Here is an 18,993-nt window from a genome sequence, read left to right on the forward strand (position 1 = left end):
CCTTTCCTGCAATACGTTAAGCGCATACGCCATAATGCATGTGTCCCAATGCTTACTCCAGGACACATCTAATACGGCGGCGTCATTGACGTACGTATCCACCCGAAGGAGGGGCTATCGGTGTATTTTGATCTCTATGGTGGGCTCTTGTTTCTGTCCAGTGGCCTGGGTGCTTTTGACAGTATGAACGGTGGAGCCGTGCAAGTAAAGACTGGACACCGATGAGCACTTGTACAAACGACGTATAAGACGCTCCGTGGAAATCTTTTACAAGCCGCAAACCGTGCCATGCAAATGATGGAGTAGCAAAAAGAATGGGCATTTTGCATTGGAAAAGGATTTAAATATCCACGCACGCAAACGCTTTGTGCTCGCCGGTTGTTTGTGCGTGTCTTCGGTGTGTCTCTTACCCACCCCCTCTCCGTCTCCCTTCTTTTGGGTATGGACTGACCGACGACTCCTTCTCCGGATGATTTGATGGGGCTGCTCAGAGTCATGATGCCGCCTAAGTTGCAGCTGCTGGCATTGCTGGCGTTCGCCGTGGCCATGTTCTTCCTAGAGAACCAGATTCAGAAGCTGGAGGAGTCCCGCGGAAAACTCGGTAAATCCCCACCACCAGAACCCTAAAAAAATAGAAATAAAAACAATCAGAAAAAAAAAGATGCTCGGACCATGCATGCTTTAAGGGCGCGCAAATTGCGCAGCCGCGCAATACGCGGTCATGCAGCACAAGGAGGCGTGCTCGGTATTTGTGTATTTTCTTAAGATAGATAGATAAGACTCGATAGGTGGTTTTTGTAGTCTAAAAAGATGAGACCAAGATAATTAATTTAAAAACTTTAGCTACCTATATGTCCTATGACCCATGTGACTGAGTTAAAAAGGGTGTACACACTTATGCAACCATGTTATCCCAGTTGTTTCTTCTATACTTTACCCCTCAAAAAGACTTCAATTTAGGTTTATAGTATATAAGTTGCCTTAATGATGGGAAAACTTTGATCATTTTAAAAGTTAACGTTTTAACTTTTGTGTGCAATACATTTTGATGGAATCATTCAGTGCAATTGATTTTTTTTTTAAGTTTAGCTGGGGTCGTGAGCAGAAGAAGAAATTCTTCACCACGCGTGTGTTTGTGTCTATATCTCCTTTGTATAGTGCTTAATTACTTACCTAATAGTAATTGATACATTTGCATTACATTTCCATTTTCAGCAGTAATTCCATTAGCAGTTATTTTTGTGGGGAAGCGATCAACATCATCATCTCACACATCCAATTGAAAAGGAGCAGACACTGCTTTCCTTTCCAATCGCATTCCCACCTCCCATTAGGGGTCCAGTCAGTCCCAATAAAGATCTGGGACACTACAGGATTATCTCTCTGATGCTTCCACTGTGGGGGATTTGAAGGAACAGCAGAGACACCCCAAAGCTTTGGCTGCCACTTCAGGGTTCCATTTGCCAATTTTTCAATAACTTTGTACGTGCGTCTAAGTGGTGAAGTCATAGCAGGGTAAGCACAGGTGTGCCTGGTCTTTTTGGATGTACACTTTTATATTTAACAACTTGAAACACCAAAGAATGCAAAAATCTCTAGCTGGTAGGAAAGTAGTAATTGGTGTCTAGGATGTATGCTGAAGTGATACATCTCAACTGATAAGACTGTGATCTTTGTATTTCAGGAAGGAGCTAAGTTTAGCCTGGCTTCTTAGTGTTGCTTACAGAGTTTTCTTTGCATACACTTGAAGTTGCGAGATGATTTTCCAAGTGTTTTGGGGGATGATGGTTTGTGGTACTGCATGACAAAAGGAATTATTGGAGAAAGGAGATTACTTTTTTTTTTTTTAAACTGTGTCCAGTTTACAGAACAATTAACAGATCTATTAATTGAATACTCTCTTGAAGTCCCTGCTGAGTAGTTGGAGAGTCCAAAATATTGACTTGTGACATTGTTTACTGCTGCTGTTAAATCTGGGCTGGGACACACACAGGCGTGCACAAACGGCATCGGAAGGGCCTTCTCTCTGATTGTCCGCCACAGCTACCACCAAAAGAATTTGTCGACCTTGCCAAAAAAACAACCAAAACAAAAAAAAAACGTCCTGATGGATGACAGGAAGGCCAGCGCACACGTTTGCATAGTGGCACTCCGAATGTTTTGCTGCATTGGCAAGTCATTTTGACAAAGGATTTTTTGGAGGCACGGTGCTGACAGCCAAACAGCTTGATGGTCATGTGACCACCTGTTGGCACACTACTGCTCCATCGCTGAAACTCTGATGAAACAGCCACATGGGTGTAATGCATAGCTTCTTTTGCTATTATATGAGGTGTTCTTCACAGAGGCTAAACAATCGCCTATAGTTCATGAGAGTAGCGTCTAATCGACGTCGATTTAGGACGGGAAAAATCATATTGCGAGGGTTAAATGTGAGGACGACTGTATCCATTGATCCCAGCATGCGTTCCCATCGGCGGCCACGCAGGTTGCACCATTTGCACCCATTAGAGGCTTCCCCGCAGGGTGGACAAGCTGCGATCTGCTTTCGAGCTAATTGCGCTTCGGAGGTTTGACCGAGGAGTCTCCTGCATTACAATGACACCGCCATGCAGCCAGGCGTCCCGCTGTGGGCGTCGTCCATTATTCTGACACTCTGCGGCTGCTTAATCGGCTCGCCTATGCGTCGACAAAGACTAAAATAATGTTTGGTGGTAACTTTCGCTTGCTTTGATACAAACTCAGTTTAGTCCTTTTTTTTTTTTTTTTTTTCTTTTTCCTGATGCTCACCTTGAGAGAAAATTCACACAGGTCTGGCGTTGGGAAGTGCTGCAGTGCAGTAACGAAGCAGGAGATGCTTGGTTTCCAGATATTTTAGGAGCTGCGTGAAATGGAGCGTTCTGATCTTCGTAACCTTGGAATGAGGGCAGATGACTCTTCACCCCTGTAAGAGAATTTTTGTCAAACTATCCCTCGTCATAGTCCTTCCAGATATTCAGAAACAGAGAAATAATTTCTAATCTGTTGTGTGGAGATATGCATCTTATGACACAGGCTTCCCTGTGATCAAATTTAGTGCAGTGCAAGACTTTTTTTTTTTTTTGCCTCAGAAGGTCTCGGCTTGGAATTGGACTTAGTTATGCTGGCTGCTGTAGTCAAGCAATCCAAAGGACCTGAGGCAGAAATTTTCTGGAAAAGAAAATTGGTCAAGCACTGTTGCCTCCAGTGAGACCTGTGATTTAAAAAAAAAAAAAAAAAAAGTGTTTCCCAACATTTATAGAGCCAAGGTGCATGTTTTATGTTCGAAAAATGTCATAAAGCAAGTATGTTGTAATCTAGAACATTTATCAATCCCCTTGCGTATTTCTCAACCGATTAAAACTTCAATTTCAACACGTTTAGTTCATTTGACAATATTTCAGTTCCCCCTTCCCTGTCTCTAGAAATTGCATTCTGTAGTCATTAATCTAATTTTCTTCTCCTCTCATGACTCGTTTTTTTCAGTTTTCTTTGACCTCTCTGTGACACCACACGTCTTCCCCGAGGGCTGTAAAGCCTGCACGAGTCATTTGCTTCCACGGTGCATGTTGGCATCCGCTACTTTAGGCAACCAGTCGCCCAGATTAGCTCTGTCACTCTTTTGAAACATACCAGTGGAGCTGCTAATGAAGGAAAGGGGTAGGAGGGCACTCTGGCGATGGACGTATAGGTGTCGGGGGGATAGATTTGCGGTACAGTGGCGTGTTTTGAACATGTACGAAATCTCCCTAAAAAAAAAAGAAAATACTCAGAGTATTGGCGTGTCTGTGTGTGTTTATAATAAAAAGCGGGCTGGGTGACATTAGCTAATGTAGGCGTGAGTGTTTTGACGTGAGCTGTTGCTAACAGCAGATTCTTCATAAATTGTTCCCATCTGTTTTGCCGTTCTTCCCATGTTCTGTAAACAGCCGAAAAGCAATTACAGTAAACTATATAAAAAAATAAAATAAAAAAAAAAGGTGATTGCGTGGGTGCAAATGATGAACTGTGATGTTGCAGAGGAACACTGTATGTGACTTCACCGTAATAACACAACCCCCTCAGGGTATTCCTTACCTATGATGTGGCCCATGATGAAAACAAGTTTGACACATGTGATTTATGGTGACTGGTCTGCTCTTTGTCTAGTGTGTGTGTGTGTGTGTGTGTGTGTGTATGGGGGGGGTACTTTTGTGCCATGCAGTGCACAATGCAGCATGTCCACCACTGCTGCATTGGCTAGCTCTAGCAGGAGGGATGACAGACAGGCTAATCAAAGTGTTCCGGACAGCTTGCATCCCCCCCCACCTTTCTGCGACACCATCACTCTGATGTTGCCGTCGCTGTTCCGTAGCTGGCATCTCCCCAACCCCCTTTCCTCCTCACCGTCTTTCCTCCATCATTTTGCTGATGTCAATGTTGGCCAGAGGTGGCGGCTCGGTGAGCTCGCTCGCGCTCCTCTACAAAGAATGCACCAAAATTCCTCTAGCCTGCATTTATGTCAAATGAGTAGGAGGAAGTTGGAGTGACAGCAGATAGTTGAAAATATGTAGTTGTCGTATAATGGGGAGAAAGTGATGCCTGGAGCATGATTGGTGAAGTGAATCCCTTTATTCTGGTAGATCGGCTATATTTGAACACGATACACATCAAGCATATCACAATACTCATATTTTTATACTCTTCAAAAAAAATAAAAAATAGTACTGCAGTTTTGATGGTTACTCTGTAGTGTTTTGAGTCTATTTCTGAAACTGCAACTTTCCCATTTTTACCAACTTGTTTCCGAAACGCACCACAACTTTCCTCACTCCCTTTTTTAATGAAGACGAAAGCCATAGGATCAATTTTGAACTCAGTGAGTCTCACACCGTGCTGTGGAAGCCTGCGGCTTTTTGACAGATGATGAAGCTAGCTGTTGTAAACACGCGACAGCAGGTGTCGGTTCCCACTCTTCCTCCCTGCACAATTTGCTCCCCCCCCCCCTACTCCCACCTCAATCAACTCTCCAAAAAATGGAGATGAAGTCACATCTCATATCAACTTCCTCTAATGCCAGCGTTCTCACGCGGCTCCTGCAGGATCAGTAGTTGTGAACATCTTTATGTGTCAAGCAGTACGCATTTTGCTGTCCATTGAAATGGACATCCAAGTGTCTAGGTTTTTTTGTGTCTCCCCTGTTACACATCTTCAATGACAATGTTTTGTCTCCCCTTACTCATTTAGATGGCCCTGTGTGTGCATGTGTGTGTGTGTGTGTGTACTCCATAGACTGATTGTCAATCTACTGGCTGGACTGCTGGATCGATATTGAGACAATCCCCATTTTACGCTCTATGCGGAGAATTAACTCGGTTTGGAATTGGCAAGCAGATCCTCTCGAGTCTTTTGGATGAAATATTAAAAAAAAAAAAAGGGCAAAACTTCCAAAATATTGGGCCACTTGACTACTATGCCCTACGATAAGCAAACGGCACGTTTGGGGCGATGAGCGTCTTGGGAGTACGAATCGATTTGGGATCACACTCTAGCTACACGCAATCCCCAGCATCTTTATCAGAAAGCGCCAGTGGAGATGCTGGTTTCGGATGACAAAAAAAAAACAAAAAAAACAAACAGAAGTAGGGGCGAGAGACGAGGTGATGATAAGCAACTAAGTGTTATCGTTTTAGCCGTGTTTGCTACAAGTGACTTCTGATTCTGCGGCGTTGGCCCATCTCCCCCGCTCACCGTTACCTCTATGAATAGCTGTTGTCTGATCATCCTAATAGAATGCTGAGTTTTCCCCCAACTCCTATGTATGAAATATTAATCATCTCTTACTGGGCCGGGAGGCGGCGAGCGAAGTGGGAGCATCACGTACAGTGTTTGAGGGTTGTTGTTTTTTTTTTTTTTTATTATTATGTAAATCGTGTTTATGTGGAGAAAAGCGTGTTTTATTTCTCTCTTGTCCTAAACACTGACCTCCAGCTTTCAATTGTAATATTTGAAAAGTCACGCAGAGTCTTCTGGAAGGTTGCATTGCGTCCGTCCGTCCTGCCGGCGCAAACTGTCACACCCGCCCGCTTTTACTTAGAGAGCCCCGGGGGGGGGCCATCGAATCTGCCATCTGTGTAAATTGCGCCGTAATCTCATCCGACGGCTTGTTGCTCATGAGCGAGGCTAAACGTGGCCTTCCTTTCCTCGCTTCACGTTTGCAGCCTGCTGGCTTGGATGGCACACAAGATGTATTAAAAAGGAGAGCGACGGGTGTAAGCGTGATTATCATCCCTGCCTCGCCGGGATTCTTATCATTAGTCAAGAAGCATGTCTTGAATTTGCACCAGCAATTATTGATGGGCCGCATGTGGCTGGCTCTTACTTAGCCCGAGCCCTTTGGCGAAGCATCTTGTGTTTGAATCTTAATGCAGTACCTCAATTCACGAGTTAAATCTGTAATGCAATCACGCTCGTAACTCAATTTGTTTAATCCATCCCCCCCCCCATTTAAATGAATTGAAATACTTTAATGAATTATTTCATGAAGATACTACACAGATTTCTTTTGGTGTAGTTCATGAACTCTGCATAGCAACTCGGTTTGCGCATCCAACTCGGGAGTCTTTTCACTAAAAACAGCCGATTACCGAAATAGCCACAGTAGCGTCTTTGTCCTTTATGAGTGACTAATAGCGGACAGACAACATTCAAATTGCGTCGTCTGTTGGCACCGACAAGACGGGCTTTGTCTCTGGTCTTACCGATGTTGGAGGAATGCGTCGTCCCACCAAAACGCTCTTGTTCTCCACATGCTGCATCATCATCCTGTCAACAGAGAAAAAGTCATTTTTTTAAAAAAGTGAGCCAGATGAACTTTGCATAGGAGAGTGTACGTCATGCCTGTGAGGATTGTTATACGCTCAGTTTTTTAGCCTGTCAATTGTGTTTTGCATTATGGGCTAGCATTAAGCTAGCAGACGTTTGCTGAATGACATAAATGAAGCTTTTCAATGGAAAGGGATTTCAGAAACCTGCTAACGCCGATCAATGACGAGAACAGTCACAATCATTTTCCGACATACTCCGTTTAGTTTTATTTTATGTTTGTCGTGTTTGTCGTATAACCGTCCAAGCCTGTGCCGAGGGAGTCGCGGCAGCAGTCGATGAACAGCATTTTTGATAAAGCAGCGGACTGGCCTGCCAGGTCTCCGCTCCGTCATCCGTCATTGATTTTGCAATCGGGCGGCATCCGAGCAGAACGGCGAAAGCTGCGCACCTCAGCCGGGGGGAGCCGATAGCCAATCTCGATTACCCGCCTAACCCAAGGCCTCGGTTCAAGAGGCGAACCCTCCCCCCGGGTTGAAGCGAGAATCCCCGGCCGTGATGGATTTATGATCTGCTTAGGCAAAGCATCATCCCATCTCCTTCACTTTTAGTATCCCATCACGAGTGGCGCCGGTACACGACGTTTTCACAGATCTGGTGGCAAAATATGAATGATGACTCCAAATGGTCGTCTCTAATCGGCTGCGAAATTGCCTCAGTAAATACGTTCGACTACAAGCGCTCCGTCTCCCCCGCTGTCGGTGGGTGAGAATGAAAAGCGGCAGGGTAATAGGCTTGTAGTTGTCACAGTGTTTAAGACCCGTGTTGGATTCACGCTTCATAATTGGCTTTTAATGCACAGAGATGACTCCAGGGGAGGAAGTGGCAGAAATGGCCAATGAAAGGCGGCCCGGCCCGCTGTGTGGCCAAAGTAATTCGGGCTTTTGTCCTCTAATTAAATGACCTCAGATGGGGAACGCTAAGCTTGGTTTTGTGCCTATGTGTGCTGCCCTCTGATATGGAAGTTTGTGCCAAGGCGTCTGGTAATGAATGGGGCGTCTACTACAAAGCCTAAGAAGCTGGCTTTGTCCTTGTGGCCTGTTTGGAAGCTCGGTTAAAAAAAAAAAAAAAAAAAAACCACAGTGTGTCTTTAGCGAGAGCTTTTGTGGGGCCTCTTAGCATAGTTTGGACGTTGTTGGTAGGGATACGATTGGCTCTCGAGCTTTCGTCATTGTTCTTCTGAAAAGTCCGGGAGCCCTCGAAGCACCCCGGAGCTTTCCAGAAGGCGAGGTTAGTGTTAATATGCGTTTGTCGCTCAAGACCAGTCGTCAAAAGGAAACAGGAAAGCCCTTATTCAGTATGCATATTATGAACTTGAGCATTGCCCTTGTGGAATAATACAATGAGGCTGAATGCAAATGTCTTCATCATAAAGCATATGATAAAATTGAAACCATTAATTATTTTAAAACACTTTGTCCGATCTTTAAGGACCCACAAAATATTCAATGTGACAATAGTCAGTACTGATAAAAAAAAAAAGGACTTTAATTGTTTTAAAACACTTTGTCCAATCTTTAAGGACCCCACAAAATATTCAATGTGACAATAGTCAGTACTGACCTACCATAAAAAAAATGGACTTTGTTTTAAAACACTCTGTCCGATCTTTAAGGACCCCACAAAATATTGAATGTGACAATAGTCAGTACTGACCTACCATAAAAAAAATGGACTTTGTTTTAAAACACTTTGTCTGATCTTTAAGGACCCACAAAATATTTAATGTGACAATAGTCAGTACTGACCTACCATAAAAAAAAAAAAGGACTTTCTTCAATTATTTCGTAACCAGCCAGACAAACGTGCAAACATTCCTCCACATGATGATGAATGTGAAGCCAACGTGCTATCAGAGTGTTATTCCACTTAAAAGCCTTTAGATGCCTGCCGCTCGACTGCCATATAATATTTATGGCCTGGCATTGTCGCAGCTTTGACGCACCGCCATTCGTTTGAATATCACAGCCAGCTTTCCGAGCACCCCCGCTGGCAAAAAAACGAACACCGCAAAGGACGCACGAGCCCGGAGCCGTAAAATCTGACCGTCGCGACTGCTACCGGCGTTGGCAGCCGTGTGAATGAACATCTCCGTTACAATTGTTGCTGCATGCCAGACACCATTTTGTGGCCACCTGGCACGATTCCAGGCGTGCGCCGGGAGCAGCGCGGCTCCATCTGTAACCAGATATAACTTTGATCAGAGGCTCGCATTTATAGCTGCATAGACAGGTGGAAGAGAAGAAGGAAATGAGGACCCCCCCCCCCCACACACACACACACACACACAGACGTCCTGTTTCCTGGACTCAAGAAGACCACCCCCCCTGCTATAAAGGTGGCAAGGCTGTGACAACTACGAGTTCCCACGAATATTAGCGCTTCCCGTGATGTTCTGCCTCTTCTTCTCACACACACACGCGCAATCCTCTCGGTCGTCCTTCCTGCGGGCTTCTCTGAGCATTGTCAACAGCAGTCAGTCCGCCGTGAATTCAGATGAAGAAAAGGCCGCAGGCAACAAAGGCGAGAGGCTGCTTTTTGTGCGCAATCTTTTCACACAAGTCCAGTTTACACACACCAAAACTTCCGCCCTCCTCATTTGGAGTGAATTGATGTCCCGTCTCACGTCCGCTAGCTTTCAAATAACTGTCACCTTCCAGTCAAACTGCCAACCTCTCACCCCTCGGCCTGTCACCTCTGGCTCTCTCGTCTCGCAGCTTTTCATCATTTTATCTTTCGAGCCCAGCAGATAAATCTTGGTGCAGTAAATCAAGTCAAGCTATCCTAAGATGGTTGAATGCATTACTCCAACCAAAATCGCAATTTGTGGAAGTATTTTCAGTAACCTATGATTTTTGTTTGCATTGTATAAGCAAATTTACAATTCAAACTACCACATCGCTCGATAGCTGACGAGAAATAATGGCTTCAGCCGAATAACGTGGAATAACAGGCCTGTGAGACATTTAGCGTGCTGATTGCCAGAATAAACAAAGATGGAGCATGTGGGCAGAGATCAGTCAACCATTAAAACAACCCAAATATTCTGCCAACTCACCAATAAACATAATGATGCACTATTTAATCCAGGTTTTCGACACTGTAGCTTTTTATATAGAATATATATTTTTATATATATAATATATATATATATATGCACACACTTGCATATATTTTTTGTTGTTTTTTTGTGTGTTTTTTTTATTACTGTACCCATTCCCTGTATCATTCTGAGAGTTATTGCAAAACTATTTTTTTTACTTTCTATTTTTTTTTTTTTCATAGAAATACACAGCAAGCCCCGAGCAGTCTGGTATAAATTTTAGCGACTCATTAAAACTCCCTGTCATGCTTCCAGAGCGAGCCATCGCCCGGCACGAGGTACGGGAGATCGAGCAACGGCACACACAAGACGGCCTGCGGGAGCGGGACTCGTCGTGGGCATCTGTTTCCGAGAGCGACGACGACGTGGTCATCATTTATAACCGCGTGCCGAAAACTGCGAGCACTTCCTTCACCAACATCGCCTACGACCTGTGTGGGAGGAACCATTACCATGTCCTGCATATCAACACCACAAAGAACAACCCCGTCATGTCCATCCAGGACCAGGTCACAAACTGTCTGATTTTGATTTGCTGTCCACATTCTAACACAGTAATAATTGTGTTGCGTTGTTCAGGTACGGTTTGTAAAGAATGTGACTGAATGGCGGGAAATGAAGCCAGCTTTCTACCACGGCCATGTCTCCTTCCTTGACTTCACCAAGTAAGAACGTGTGCATTCGACTCCTCCTTGTGGTGACTAGGTGCTCGAGACGTGCACAGGGGCAGGGAGCATCTTTGCTTCATTTAAATCATCATTCCATTTATAATTGTGATTTTATCTTTAATCAAATGAATACAAAATTGTTCTTTGTAGGCCTAAATGTAATTTTTTTTTGTGTGTGTGTTAGTATTTTTAACAAATCAGTCAACTAATTATTTAATGAGGTAAAAAAATATGTAAAATAATAAATTTTAATAGCAACTAATTTAAAAATACAATAATAACTAAATAAATAATAAAACATTTAATGACTAATTATCACCAATTATTTAATGAGGTAAAAAAATATGTAAAATATTACATTTTAATAGCAACTAATTTACTAATATAATAATAATGATACAATAATGAATAAATAAATGATAAAGAATTCAAATGAATGAAAGACAGGTCAAAACACCACTGACGTGTTGTTTTCCAAATGACTTTTTTTTCTAACCCAAGTACGTCTTTTTCAGGTTTGGGGTGAAGGTGAAGCCAATCTACATAAACGTGATCAGGGACCCCATCGAAAGGCTGGTTTCCTATTACTACTTTTTGCGTTTCGGAGATGACTACCGACCCGGCTTAAGGCGCAGGAAACAAGGAGACAAAAAGGTCCAAGGACACTCCCGCCCATAGTCATGTATGTAAGATGAAAGTATTAATTTCATCTTTATGCCACGTTTCAGACATTTGATGAATGTGTATCGGCCGGCGGCTCCGACTGTGCCCCTGAGAAGCTTTGGCTCCAGATTCCCTTTTTCTGCGGGCACTACTCTGAATGCTGGTGAGTGGTGACAATGACAATAATCAAACTAATTGTTATTTTGTATGGGAGGGGGGTTTAACCACAAACAAACATGGATTGCATTAAACAGTGTGACAAGTATTTCCAGCAGACAATTCAACTGCTCTCGATTGTTGCTGTTTTTTTGTATAACACGCCTTTTTTTTTTTTTTTTTTTTACAAAAACTTCCACCTACACAGAATTTTAATTTATCCTTTTGTCTTAATCCTTCCCTGTGTTATCTTTCCTCCATTCCCTTATCTTCTCCTGTGAGCATTTCTCCATACACGCGGGATTTAAAAAATGCAAACGTTTGTCTTTTTTTGCAGGAACGTGGGTAGCCAGTGGGCTCTGGAGCAGGCTAAATACAATCTGGTGAATGAGTACATGTTGGTCGGAGTGACGGAAGAGCTGGAGGACTTTGTCATGATGCTGGAGTCGGCTCTGCCACGCTTCTTTAAAGGAGCCACCGAACTGTACAAAACAGGTACGCGTCCGAGGTGCTAACCATCACTTTTTTTTTTTTTTAGACCCCATTTGCCTTCAAGCAACCTTTACGGATTACCATAAACTGGGTTACGCAAATTTTACAAGCGCAATGGTAGCTGCTAGTTTTAGGATTAAAGGATGAAATCCTGATAAGATATTAAATATGCTCTGAACAAACCATTGTCAAGACAATTTTGCAGCCTCGAAATGTCACAGTATTAGATGAGGATTGATTTAATCTCTTTTGAAAAATGATTAAAAATCAGGGGAGGCTACATCGAAGATTTAGTTTGTCATTGCTTTTCTCAATATCCCTGATGCTTACTCATAACGGCGGCTGGAAAGTGTAAATTGACTTACAAGCTTGGTCACGAATGGATTTAAGCTTGTAAATCAAGGTACCGCCGTACAATTTTTAGCCATCTGGATGAGATACCTGAGGCACACCTCTAAAAATATATTTGCATGTCAGTGTGTTAAGTCTTGTTAATAACGTGACTCATTATGAAGATCAAATTTCCCCGTCTGGTAATATAACCTTCTCTTCTGCATTCCCGTCACTTGAGTCTTGTGATGAATGTTATAACCGGGAGCGCTTCAGCCTCGCATCACCTCAGCGCCGATAAATGTTAAGCACTTTCCAAATATAGACGTTTTCTTGCTCGGTGTAATCATTGAAGAGAAGCGACATCGGAGAATTGGGTGAAGCGAGAGAAGAAAAAAAAACTGATGAAAGTGAAGACAGCTTTCTGCTTTGTGACCTTCTTGCCTCCTTGTTTAATCATGTTTAATTAGTGTGTGAGCAGATCTCAGCAATTACCAATCGCTCAGTGAAACCTAGCAAGTGCTCGATAAGGCTCATTTAATCAAGACCGATCAGCATTTTTCTATTTTTAGAACTCGTGCACACATACTGTACGGCTGTATTTTATTCCACGTTATTTAATGTGTACTACGTGTCGATCGTGATGTTTTTTTGAGCTCACCGTAATTTTCACAAGTAGCCTTGAGTCCCGTTTTTTCTTGTGATCACAGGGAAGAAATCCCACTTGAGGAAGACCAGCGAGAAGAAGCCGCCCACCAGGGAGTCCACGGCCAAACTGCAGCAGTCGGCCATCTGGAAGATGGAGAATGAGTTCTATGAGTTCGCCCTGGAGCAGTTCCAGTTTGTCAGGGCCCACGCGGTGCGGGAAAAGGATGGCGAACTCTACATGTTGGCGCAAAACTTCTTCTATGAGAAGATCTACCCCAAAAACTAACCAGGGTGGGACGTAGACACAGAGAGGTTTTGGAGGAGGACACAAGGACGAGATGTCCAAGTGTCCACTGGTGGAAACTACTTGAGTGAGCTCGTGCTGTGGAAATATGACATGGCACCGGACTGCTCACACACGGGGATGGCCGAGCTCGTGTTCCGTCATCGTCCCTGAAGGTCAGCGGCTTCCTTTCACTTCCATGTCAGAGATCCATAGAGGGCCGGAGAGCTATGACGGGAGACGAGGAGACGCTCAGTCCCAAATGGCCGAGCATTACTCTGACCAAGACAAAACATCTACATCCGCTATGTGCTGTTTGGTTGTGTTTGGCTATTTGAGCTAGAGTTCCCCCTCAATATTGCGGTCCATTATTAGCAACACTGTTATAATTTCATCAGCTTTTTTTTTTAAAATATATAAATATCAGTGAAACCCCGCTCTTTGCTGTGGGTTTAGGAACTGAGCCCTTTAATCCAGCTTGTCTAGATACTACAAGTTGGCAGCAAAGCACTATGTTTGTCTAAAGCAGACTCCTTATGTCACTATAACATAGTTCATTGGTGCCGAGATGCCACAAGAGGGCGGCAAAGCAATACTTTTATTGCTTTGGCCTATCTTGTGGTATCGGGCGGGATAAAAAAAACGAGTGAATAATTTTTACCGTGAATGTCTGAATAGGTTCCACAGAAAAACAAAACACAAACTTCGTGAATAGCGAAGCACGAATAGGTAGGGCTTTACAGTATTGTCTTTTGGATGTGAACATGGAAAAATGACTGAGCTATAGTATTTGGACTTGAACAAAGATATTTTAGTTTGTTTTTTTTTTCTCTATGAAATCTTAAAAGAAAGAAAGAAGCGTGTATGTTTTATACTGTGTGTTTTCGTTCGCTCTGGTAAGTGTGCAGCTTTATAGCCTGGCCATTTCTTTACATGCGCTTTTATTACAGTGTGTATGAAGGAACACAACAAAGATGCTGCTTGCTGTAAATATACATTTCAGTACATGAAGGTGAGATTGGTTCCTGCTGGAAAATTAGCTTGATTTATATACATATATTTGATTACAGCGAGTCAGTGTGTTTGTAACTACTCAGTAAATTGTCCTACTGTATATAATTGATTTCATTTGTTATGCTAAAATCCCAATGGCCTGAGGACTACCTGCCACCTTTTGGAAAATAACAATGTGACATCTGAAGTCTGCAACAAGAATTCTTGACACTTTTTTTGCAGTTGCAATCACAACCCATTGCATAATTTGAATGAAGTGGTCATTTTTGTGTGCCTTCCTTGTGCCCAAAACAGTGCTGCAGCTGTGTCTGATACAAAATAAAACATGGCTGTGTTATTTAATGCTTTTCTGGAGGTGAGTACTAAGTGGTGCTTGGATGTTCTTTAGTTGTATGTGGAACATGGGGTGGGCATCAAATGTATTATGGAAAGCCATTTGAGCATTTATTTGATATCCAGTGTAAGATTGTACTAGAGGACCAAAGGTGACCGTAACAGTGGGGAAGGGGAAAAAAAAAAACCACTAGGATTGTAAAACACAGTCATTCTACCAGTGTGCCCGAGTCACTCTACTTATTAATTTGTCTTAAGAGGTGAGGAAACTGGAAGCTATTGAATAAAAAGAACGTTTAACAACTGGCGACCAATAGAGGGCGACAAAGAGCTGGCATTTGTTTTCAGTAAAGTTCCAATCACACTTTTTGACTAATGAATGTCTTGATTTGTTTTGACATAATTTACCAGTAAGGCTTGCTTTTGCATATTATTTTGAATTATTACCAAAAAAAAAAAAAAGTTTTAGAATGAGAAGAATAAAATGATGCGAGTGACAGTGCGACTGTGACAGTTTATGTGAGCTAAAGCCCTTCACTCATCTGGGCTCATATAATCCCTGGCCAGTCATCAATAGTGGGACTGATCCCGCTTAATCTCATATTGTAGTCCAGTAAGAGCTTCCCAGTTTTGGCCTTATGACACATAAGTAGTACAGCCATCCTCACTTTCAGTCTGGATGTGTGAGCAGTCGGTCACATTCAGAGCAAAATGCTTCGGTTTCAACAGTCGATCATCTGTTTTCTATCATGGAGATGCTTTTCATCCATTTTCATAGCTGACAAATATGCGGTCGCTATGAAATGAAATTTCACCCTCAAACATGATTATGATTATAATCATTTGCACGCTCGCCACGCAAAATGAACCTCTGTTTAAACACAGTGGGAATCTTCACCTTTGAGAAACATGTTCGGCAGCATTTGGAGTGGCGACATATGGTTGAAATTCCTGAAAAACCAGGGACGCCACAATGTCACAGAGAAGATTCCAAAAGCTGCCTGAAACTGGCTGGAAAACTACACATTTTCACTTTTAAGACTGAACAATTCAGAACAACAGCAGTTTCCTGCCAGCTCAATTCAACTAACCAATCATTATATTGATTCTTATCCAAAGCAATAATCCATTTTATTGTGGGCAAACAGTCAAGGACCAATGTGGCTGCTGAGAGAATGATTGCACAGTCTCGCAGATGCTGCTTAATCTGCGGACGTCTGCAATGTGACAGTTGCCCCGAACGTGATGTCGGAGTTGCCAAGCCAGCTGGATGAGGAGTCGCTATGACGAAACCAGAGGACAAGCGCTGGAGTCGTGTCCTCTGGGGCCGCAGCGTGACATGTCACACCTCGCTGGGAAGACTGGATTATCTAAATCGCTACCAAACAGCCCTCACATGTTTGGGACTGGAAGCTCTTTGTGCTCTTGGTGCTATTGCTCGAACACTGTGGTCTCATAAAATGTCTTCTTCATTAAAAAAAACAGAGAGGTCTAGTCGGGTAAATGTATTTACCTTGTGCAACCATCCATCCTGTTTCCATGTCTCCATGGTGAGCGTCCTCAGAGGCTGGTGGAGGGGTGTGTGGGGGGGACAGGTGCTCAGGACAGGATGTGCCGTGAATCATCATTCTGATATGAAAACACCATATGTAGATTTTGTTTTTAAAGGTGAAATCAAGTCAGACACTTTCTTTACAACAATATGTTCTATCCAGCCGGAAAAAAAAAGCCTTAGCACAGTATTTTGAATAATATTGCATTTGTGAAATAGGAATTAAGCAGCAAAATCTACCCATTGTCATCCATCTCATGGGGTGGCCATTTTGAGAAATGATGGCGACTGAAAATGACATCACTTTTTCTCAAGACTCAGCTAAAGAGCAATTATGGCTCAGATTGTGAATGTTCAAAATAACCAAACTCATAAACAGGTAATGCATTATGAAGTAATAATACATTGAATTAACCAATGACATCATTGGCACAATTCGAGGCCTTATATGGGATTTCTTTGGAATCGAACCCACAACCTCTGAACTGTGAGGCGGACATAACCACCGTTCCGACCATAGAATATATTAATGGAATTTCTATTTAATTCAATGTTTAAAGGAGCTGAGGAGGAACCTGCTGTAGTCATAAAACGAATTAAATTCATGTCTCAAGCCATCATTATGTATTTTCTGCTGACAAATTTGTTTTGTGGTCGTGCCTTTTTTTTAATGGAAAGTATGTCTTGATTTTTAGATGACATCAATTATAATAAATAACAATTATTGAACCAATTATTTGAAGTTGAATGTGTGGGAATCGCTGTATTATTTTATCTTAAAAACCAAAACATTTGTTTCGACGGGTTTTTCCCCCCCGATATTGGTATTAAGTGTAAAGTTTGTGGACGTGGTTAGCACGGAGCTACTTTGTATATTTTCTTTTAACTTTTTTTTTAATTTTTTTTTTTTAAAGTAGTTTGGAGGTGGTCGGTACTTGTTGGCGGTGGTTCGGCTTCTCTGGGCGGACTCTTCCACCCATAACCGCCGCCTCTTTCTCCAACTTGACTGGGATAGCCTTTACTTTTCACTTTTCATTTACTTTTAGCTAGCGAGCACGGCAGCGCGGGCAGGCGAGAGAGCGCGGAGCAAGACAACCATGAGGAGTTTATCTTACCCGAGATGACCGAAAATCGACGTTTGTGCTGGGAAACGTCCAAAAAGAAAACTTGTTTTCGGAGTTCCAACTCCCCTCCTCTCTCCCAGTAGGATTTGATTCAAAGGCGACAAGCAAGATGGCCGCCGACTCCGTGCAGGTAGGAAAAGTTGACAACTGTTGACGAAAAAGTGAAATAAGTTACTCGGGGATTGGAATAGAAAACCAAGGGGAAAGGTTTGACTTTGTTGGGGCTCTGTCGACGAAGTCAAGCAGTATACGTGTATGAGGTGCGCCCAGAAAAGTTTGTCTGGTGGGGGGGAATGATTCTAGGATTTGAGGCCTGGGAAACAATTATCCAAAGTTATCCATAAAATATCCCACGTTTTACAGAAATGACGTTATATTCATGTTACGACCACGATCAATTGAAGGGTCACTAGTTACCTCTCGAATGGTGGTAAACGTTAACTTGCAGGGATCTTGCAAAGCTTAATGACTTTTTTCCCCCCCGTCTTATATTTGCTATATTTAGCATTATTGACTATATGATCTTGTCATTGCTACGCCAATTGTACAAACCACATGGACGTCACTTGCAAATGGGTCACTAGTTCCCTCCATTGGTGGTTAAACATTAACATATAGGAATATTCCTAACATCAAGTCATGGTTTATCGTCTTTATATTTGCATTGATGAGCATATTGTGAACTTGTCCACGCAAATTGTACACAACACATGGACGTGTTCCCTCCAAAGGTGTTTAAACGTCAGCTTTCGGGATTTTGCCATGGTAAATACGTTTTACCGCTTATGTTTACTATATTTAGTATAACTGGCAATCTGGTGCACTTGTCCTTTTTTGCAATGCAAATTGTACACACTTTGTGGATATGTCACTCGTAAACCGGTGACAGCAACACACAAGACAGCATGGACGCATTAAAAATGAACGTTGTTGCCTCTTTTGCACCATGCAGCGGTGTGTTTCATAATTATTCCCTACCAATTGTGTATTATTTAGTAATACAAAAAGTCATGAGTCATGACTGAATGTGGTTTCACTTGAGTGACGTCACACTGGAGGTGACTTTTTCAGACTAATAAAATGCAGATGTCGGCATAGCAATAAATTGAATATTTGAGGACATTTAAACAGTTTTTTATTTATTTATTCATTTAACCATTTGTTTATTATTTTTGTTGGAATTTACATTGAAATGTTTCCCCTGTTTTTGTTCACCTTGTAAACATAGACCAAATTTCTTATTATGTATAGACAAGAACATTTTAATTCTTACAAGTTACATAGCGGCTCAAAGTCTATAAGTGATTCGATAGGTCTCACGGTTGCTGTGGGATGGAAGGCAAATGAGATGGGCATCATCCCAGAATGGAAGGTGTGGAAAGCAGGAGCGAGGTAATGGGTGTCAACTTTTCCATTGTTTGAATGAAGCTCTTTTTTTTCAGATTTCCAGATTTTATGAACAATTTAGCCTTGGACTTAATATTGGATTTAAGGAGAAGTTGAGTTGGACATGTGCAGGTAACAGTTGTTGACTTTTGCAAGAATGCTATCGTTCAGTACCCTTGGTGGCTGTCTGCAGGTCACTTATAGATGTATATTTTTAACAGCTGCTGCAGCATATGGCTGGTATTGTTTTCACCGTGTGCTTATCGACCTAAATTCCAACAGGAAGCTTTTGTTATACGCTGTATACATATTGTACTTCTATATGTGCATTGAATACAATGAAATACATTTACACACAT

The 18,993-nt window shown here is 42.4% G+C and overlaps 2 protein-coding genes and 1 long non-coding RNA gene across 4 annotated transcripts in view; 2 read left to right on the plus strand and 1 right to left on the minus strand.

The window, feature by feature from the left end:
• Positions 1–13,630, plus strand: hs2st1a (heparan sulfate 2-O-sulfotransferase 1a). Its single transcript, XM_085930990.1, has 8 exons — positions 1–90; positions 162–601; positions 10,241–10,494; positions 10,565–10,650; positions 11,169–11,307; positions 11,382–11,479; positions 11,810–11,967; positions 13,005–13,630. Exons 2-8 carry the CDS (start codon positions 478–480, stop codon positions 13,226–13,228), a joined length of 1,083 nt encoding a protein of 360 aa, XP_085787116.1. The 5' UTR covers positions 1–90; positions 162–477; the 3' UTR covers positions 13,229–13,630.
• LOC147046226 (uncharacterized) lies at positions 6,561–17,521 on the minus strand. The gene is made up of 4 exons (XR_015068259.1): positions 17,240–17,521; positions 16,086–16,201; positions 12,956–13,086; positions 6,561–6,822 (listed from the first exon to the last, which is right to left on the minus strand). It is a non-coding gene; the product is annotated as an uncharacterized LOC147046226 (long non-coding RNA).
• pkn2a (protein kinase N2a) overlaps positions 17,054–18,993 on the plus strand; it is a 14,744-nt gene continuing 12,804 nt past the window's right edge. For both annotated transcript variants that reach the window (XM_085930985.1, XM_085930986.1), the window contains exon 1: positions 17,054–17,378. In XM_085930985.1, the coding sequence (XP_085787111.1) occupies positions 17,358–17,378 (21 nt within the window). In that variant the 5' untranslated portion in view covers positions 17,054–17,357. The remainder of the gene's footprint in view (positions 17,379–18,993) is intronic.

The sequence above is a fragment of the Syngnathus leptorhynchus genome, chromosome 14 (assembly GCF_054491065.1).
Source record: "Syngnathus leptorhynchus isolate UIUO chromosome 14, UIUO_Slep, whole genome shotgun sequence".
Lineage (NCBI taxonomy): Eukaryota > Metazoa > Chordata > Actinopteri > Syngnathiformes > Syngnathidae > Syngnathus > Syngnathus leptorhynchus.

What these genes read in the sequence shown, in the direction of transcription:
- hs2st1a (XM_085930990.1), top strand. Translation starts at nt 478, where the DNA reads ATGGGGCTGCTCAGAGTCATGATGCCGCCTAAGTTGCAGCTGCTGGCA. An exon ending in GGAAACAAGGAGACAAAAAG is followed by an intron (nt 11,308 to 11,381) that starts GTCCAAGGACAC and finishes GCCACGTTTCAG; the next exon opens with ACATTTGATGAATGTGTATC. An exon ending in CACCGAACTGTACAAAACAG is followed by an intron (nt 11,968 to 13,004) that starts GTACGCGTCCGA and finishes TTGTGATCACAG; the next exon opens with GGAAGAAATCCCACTTGAGG.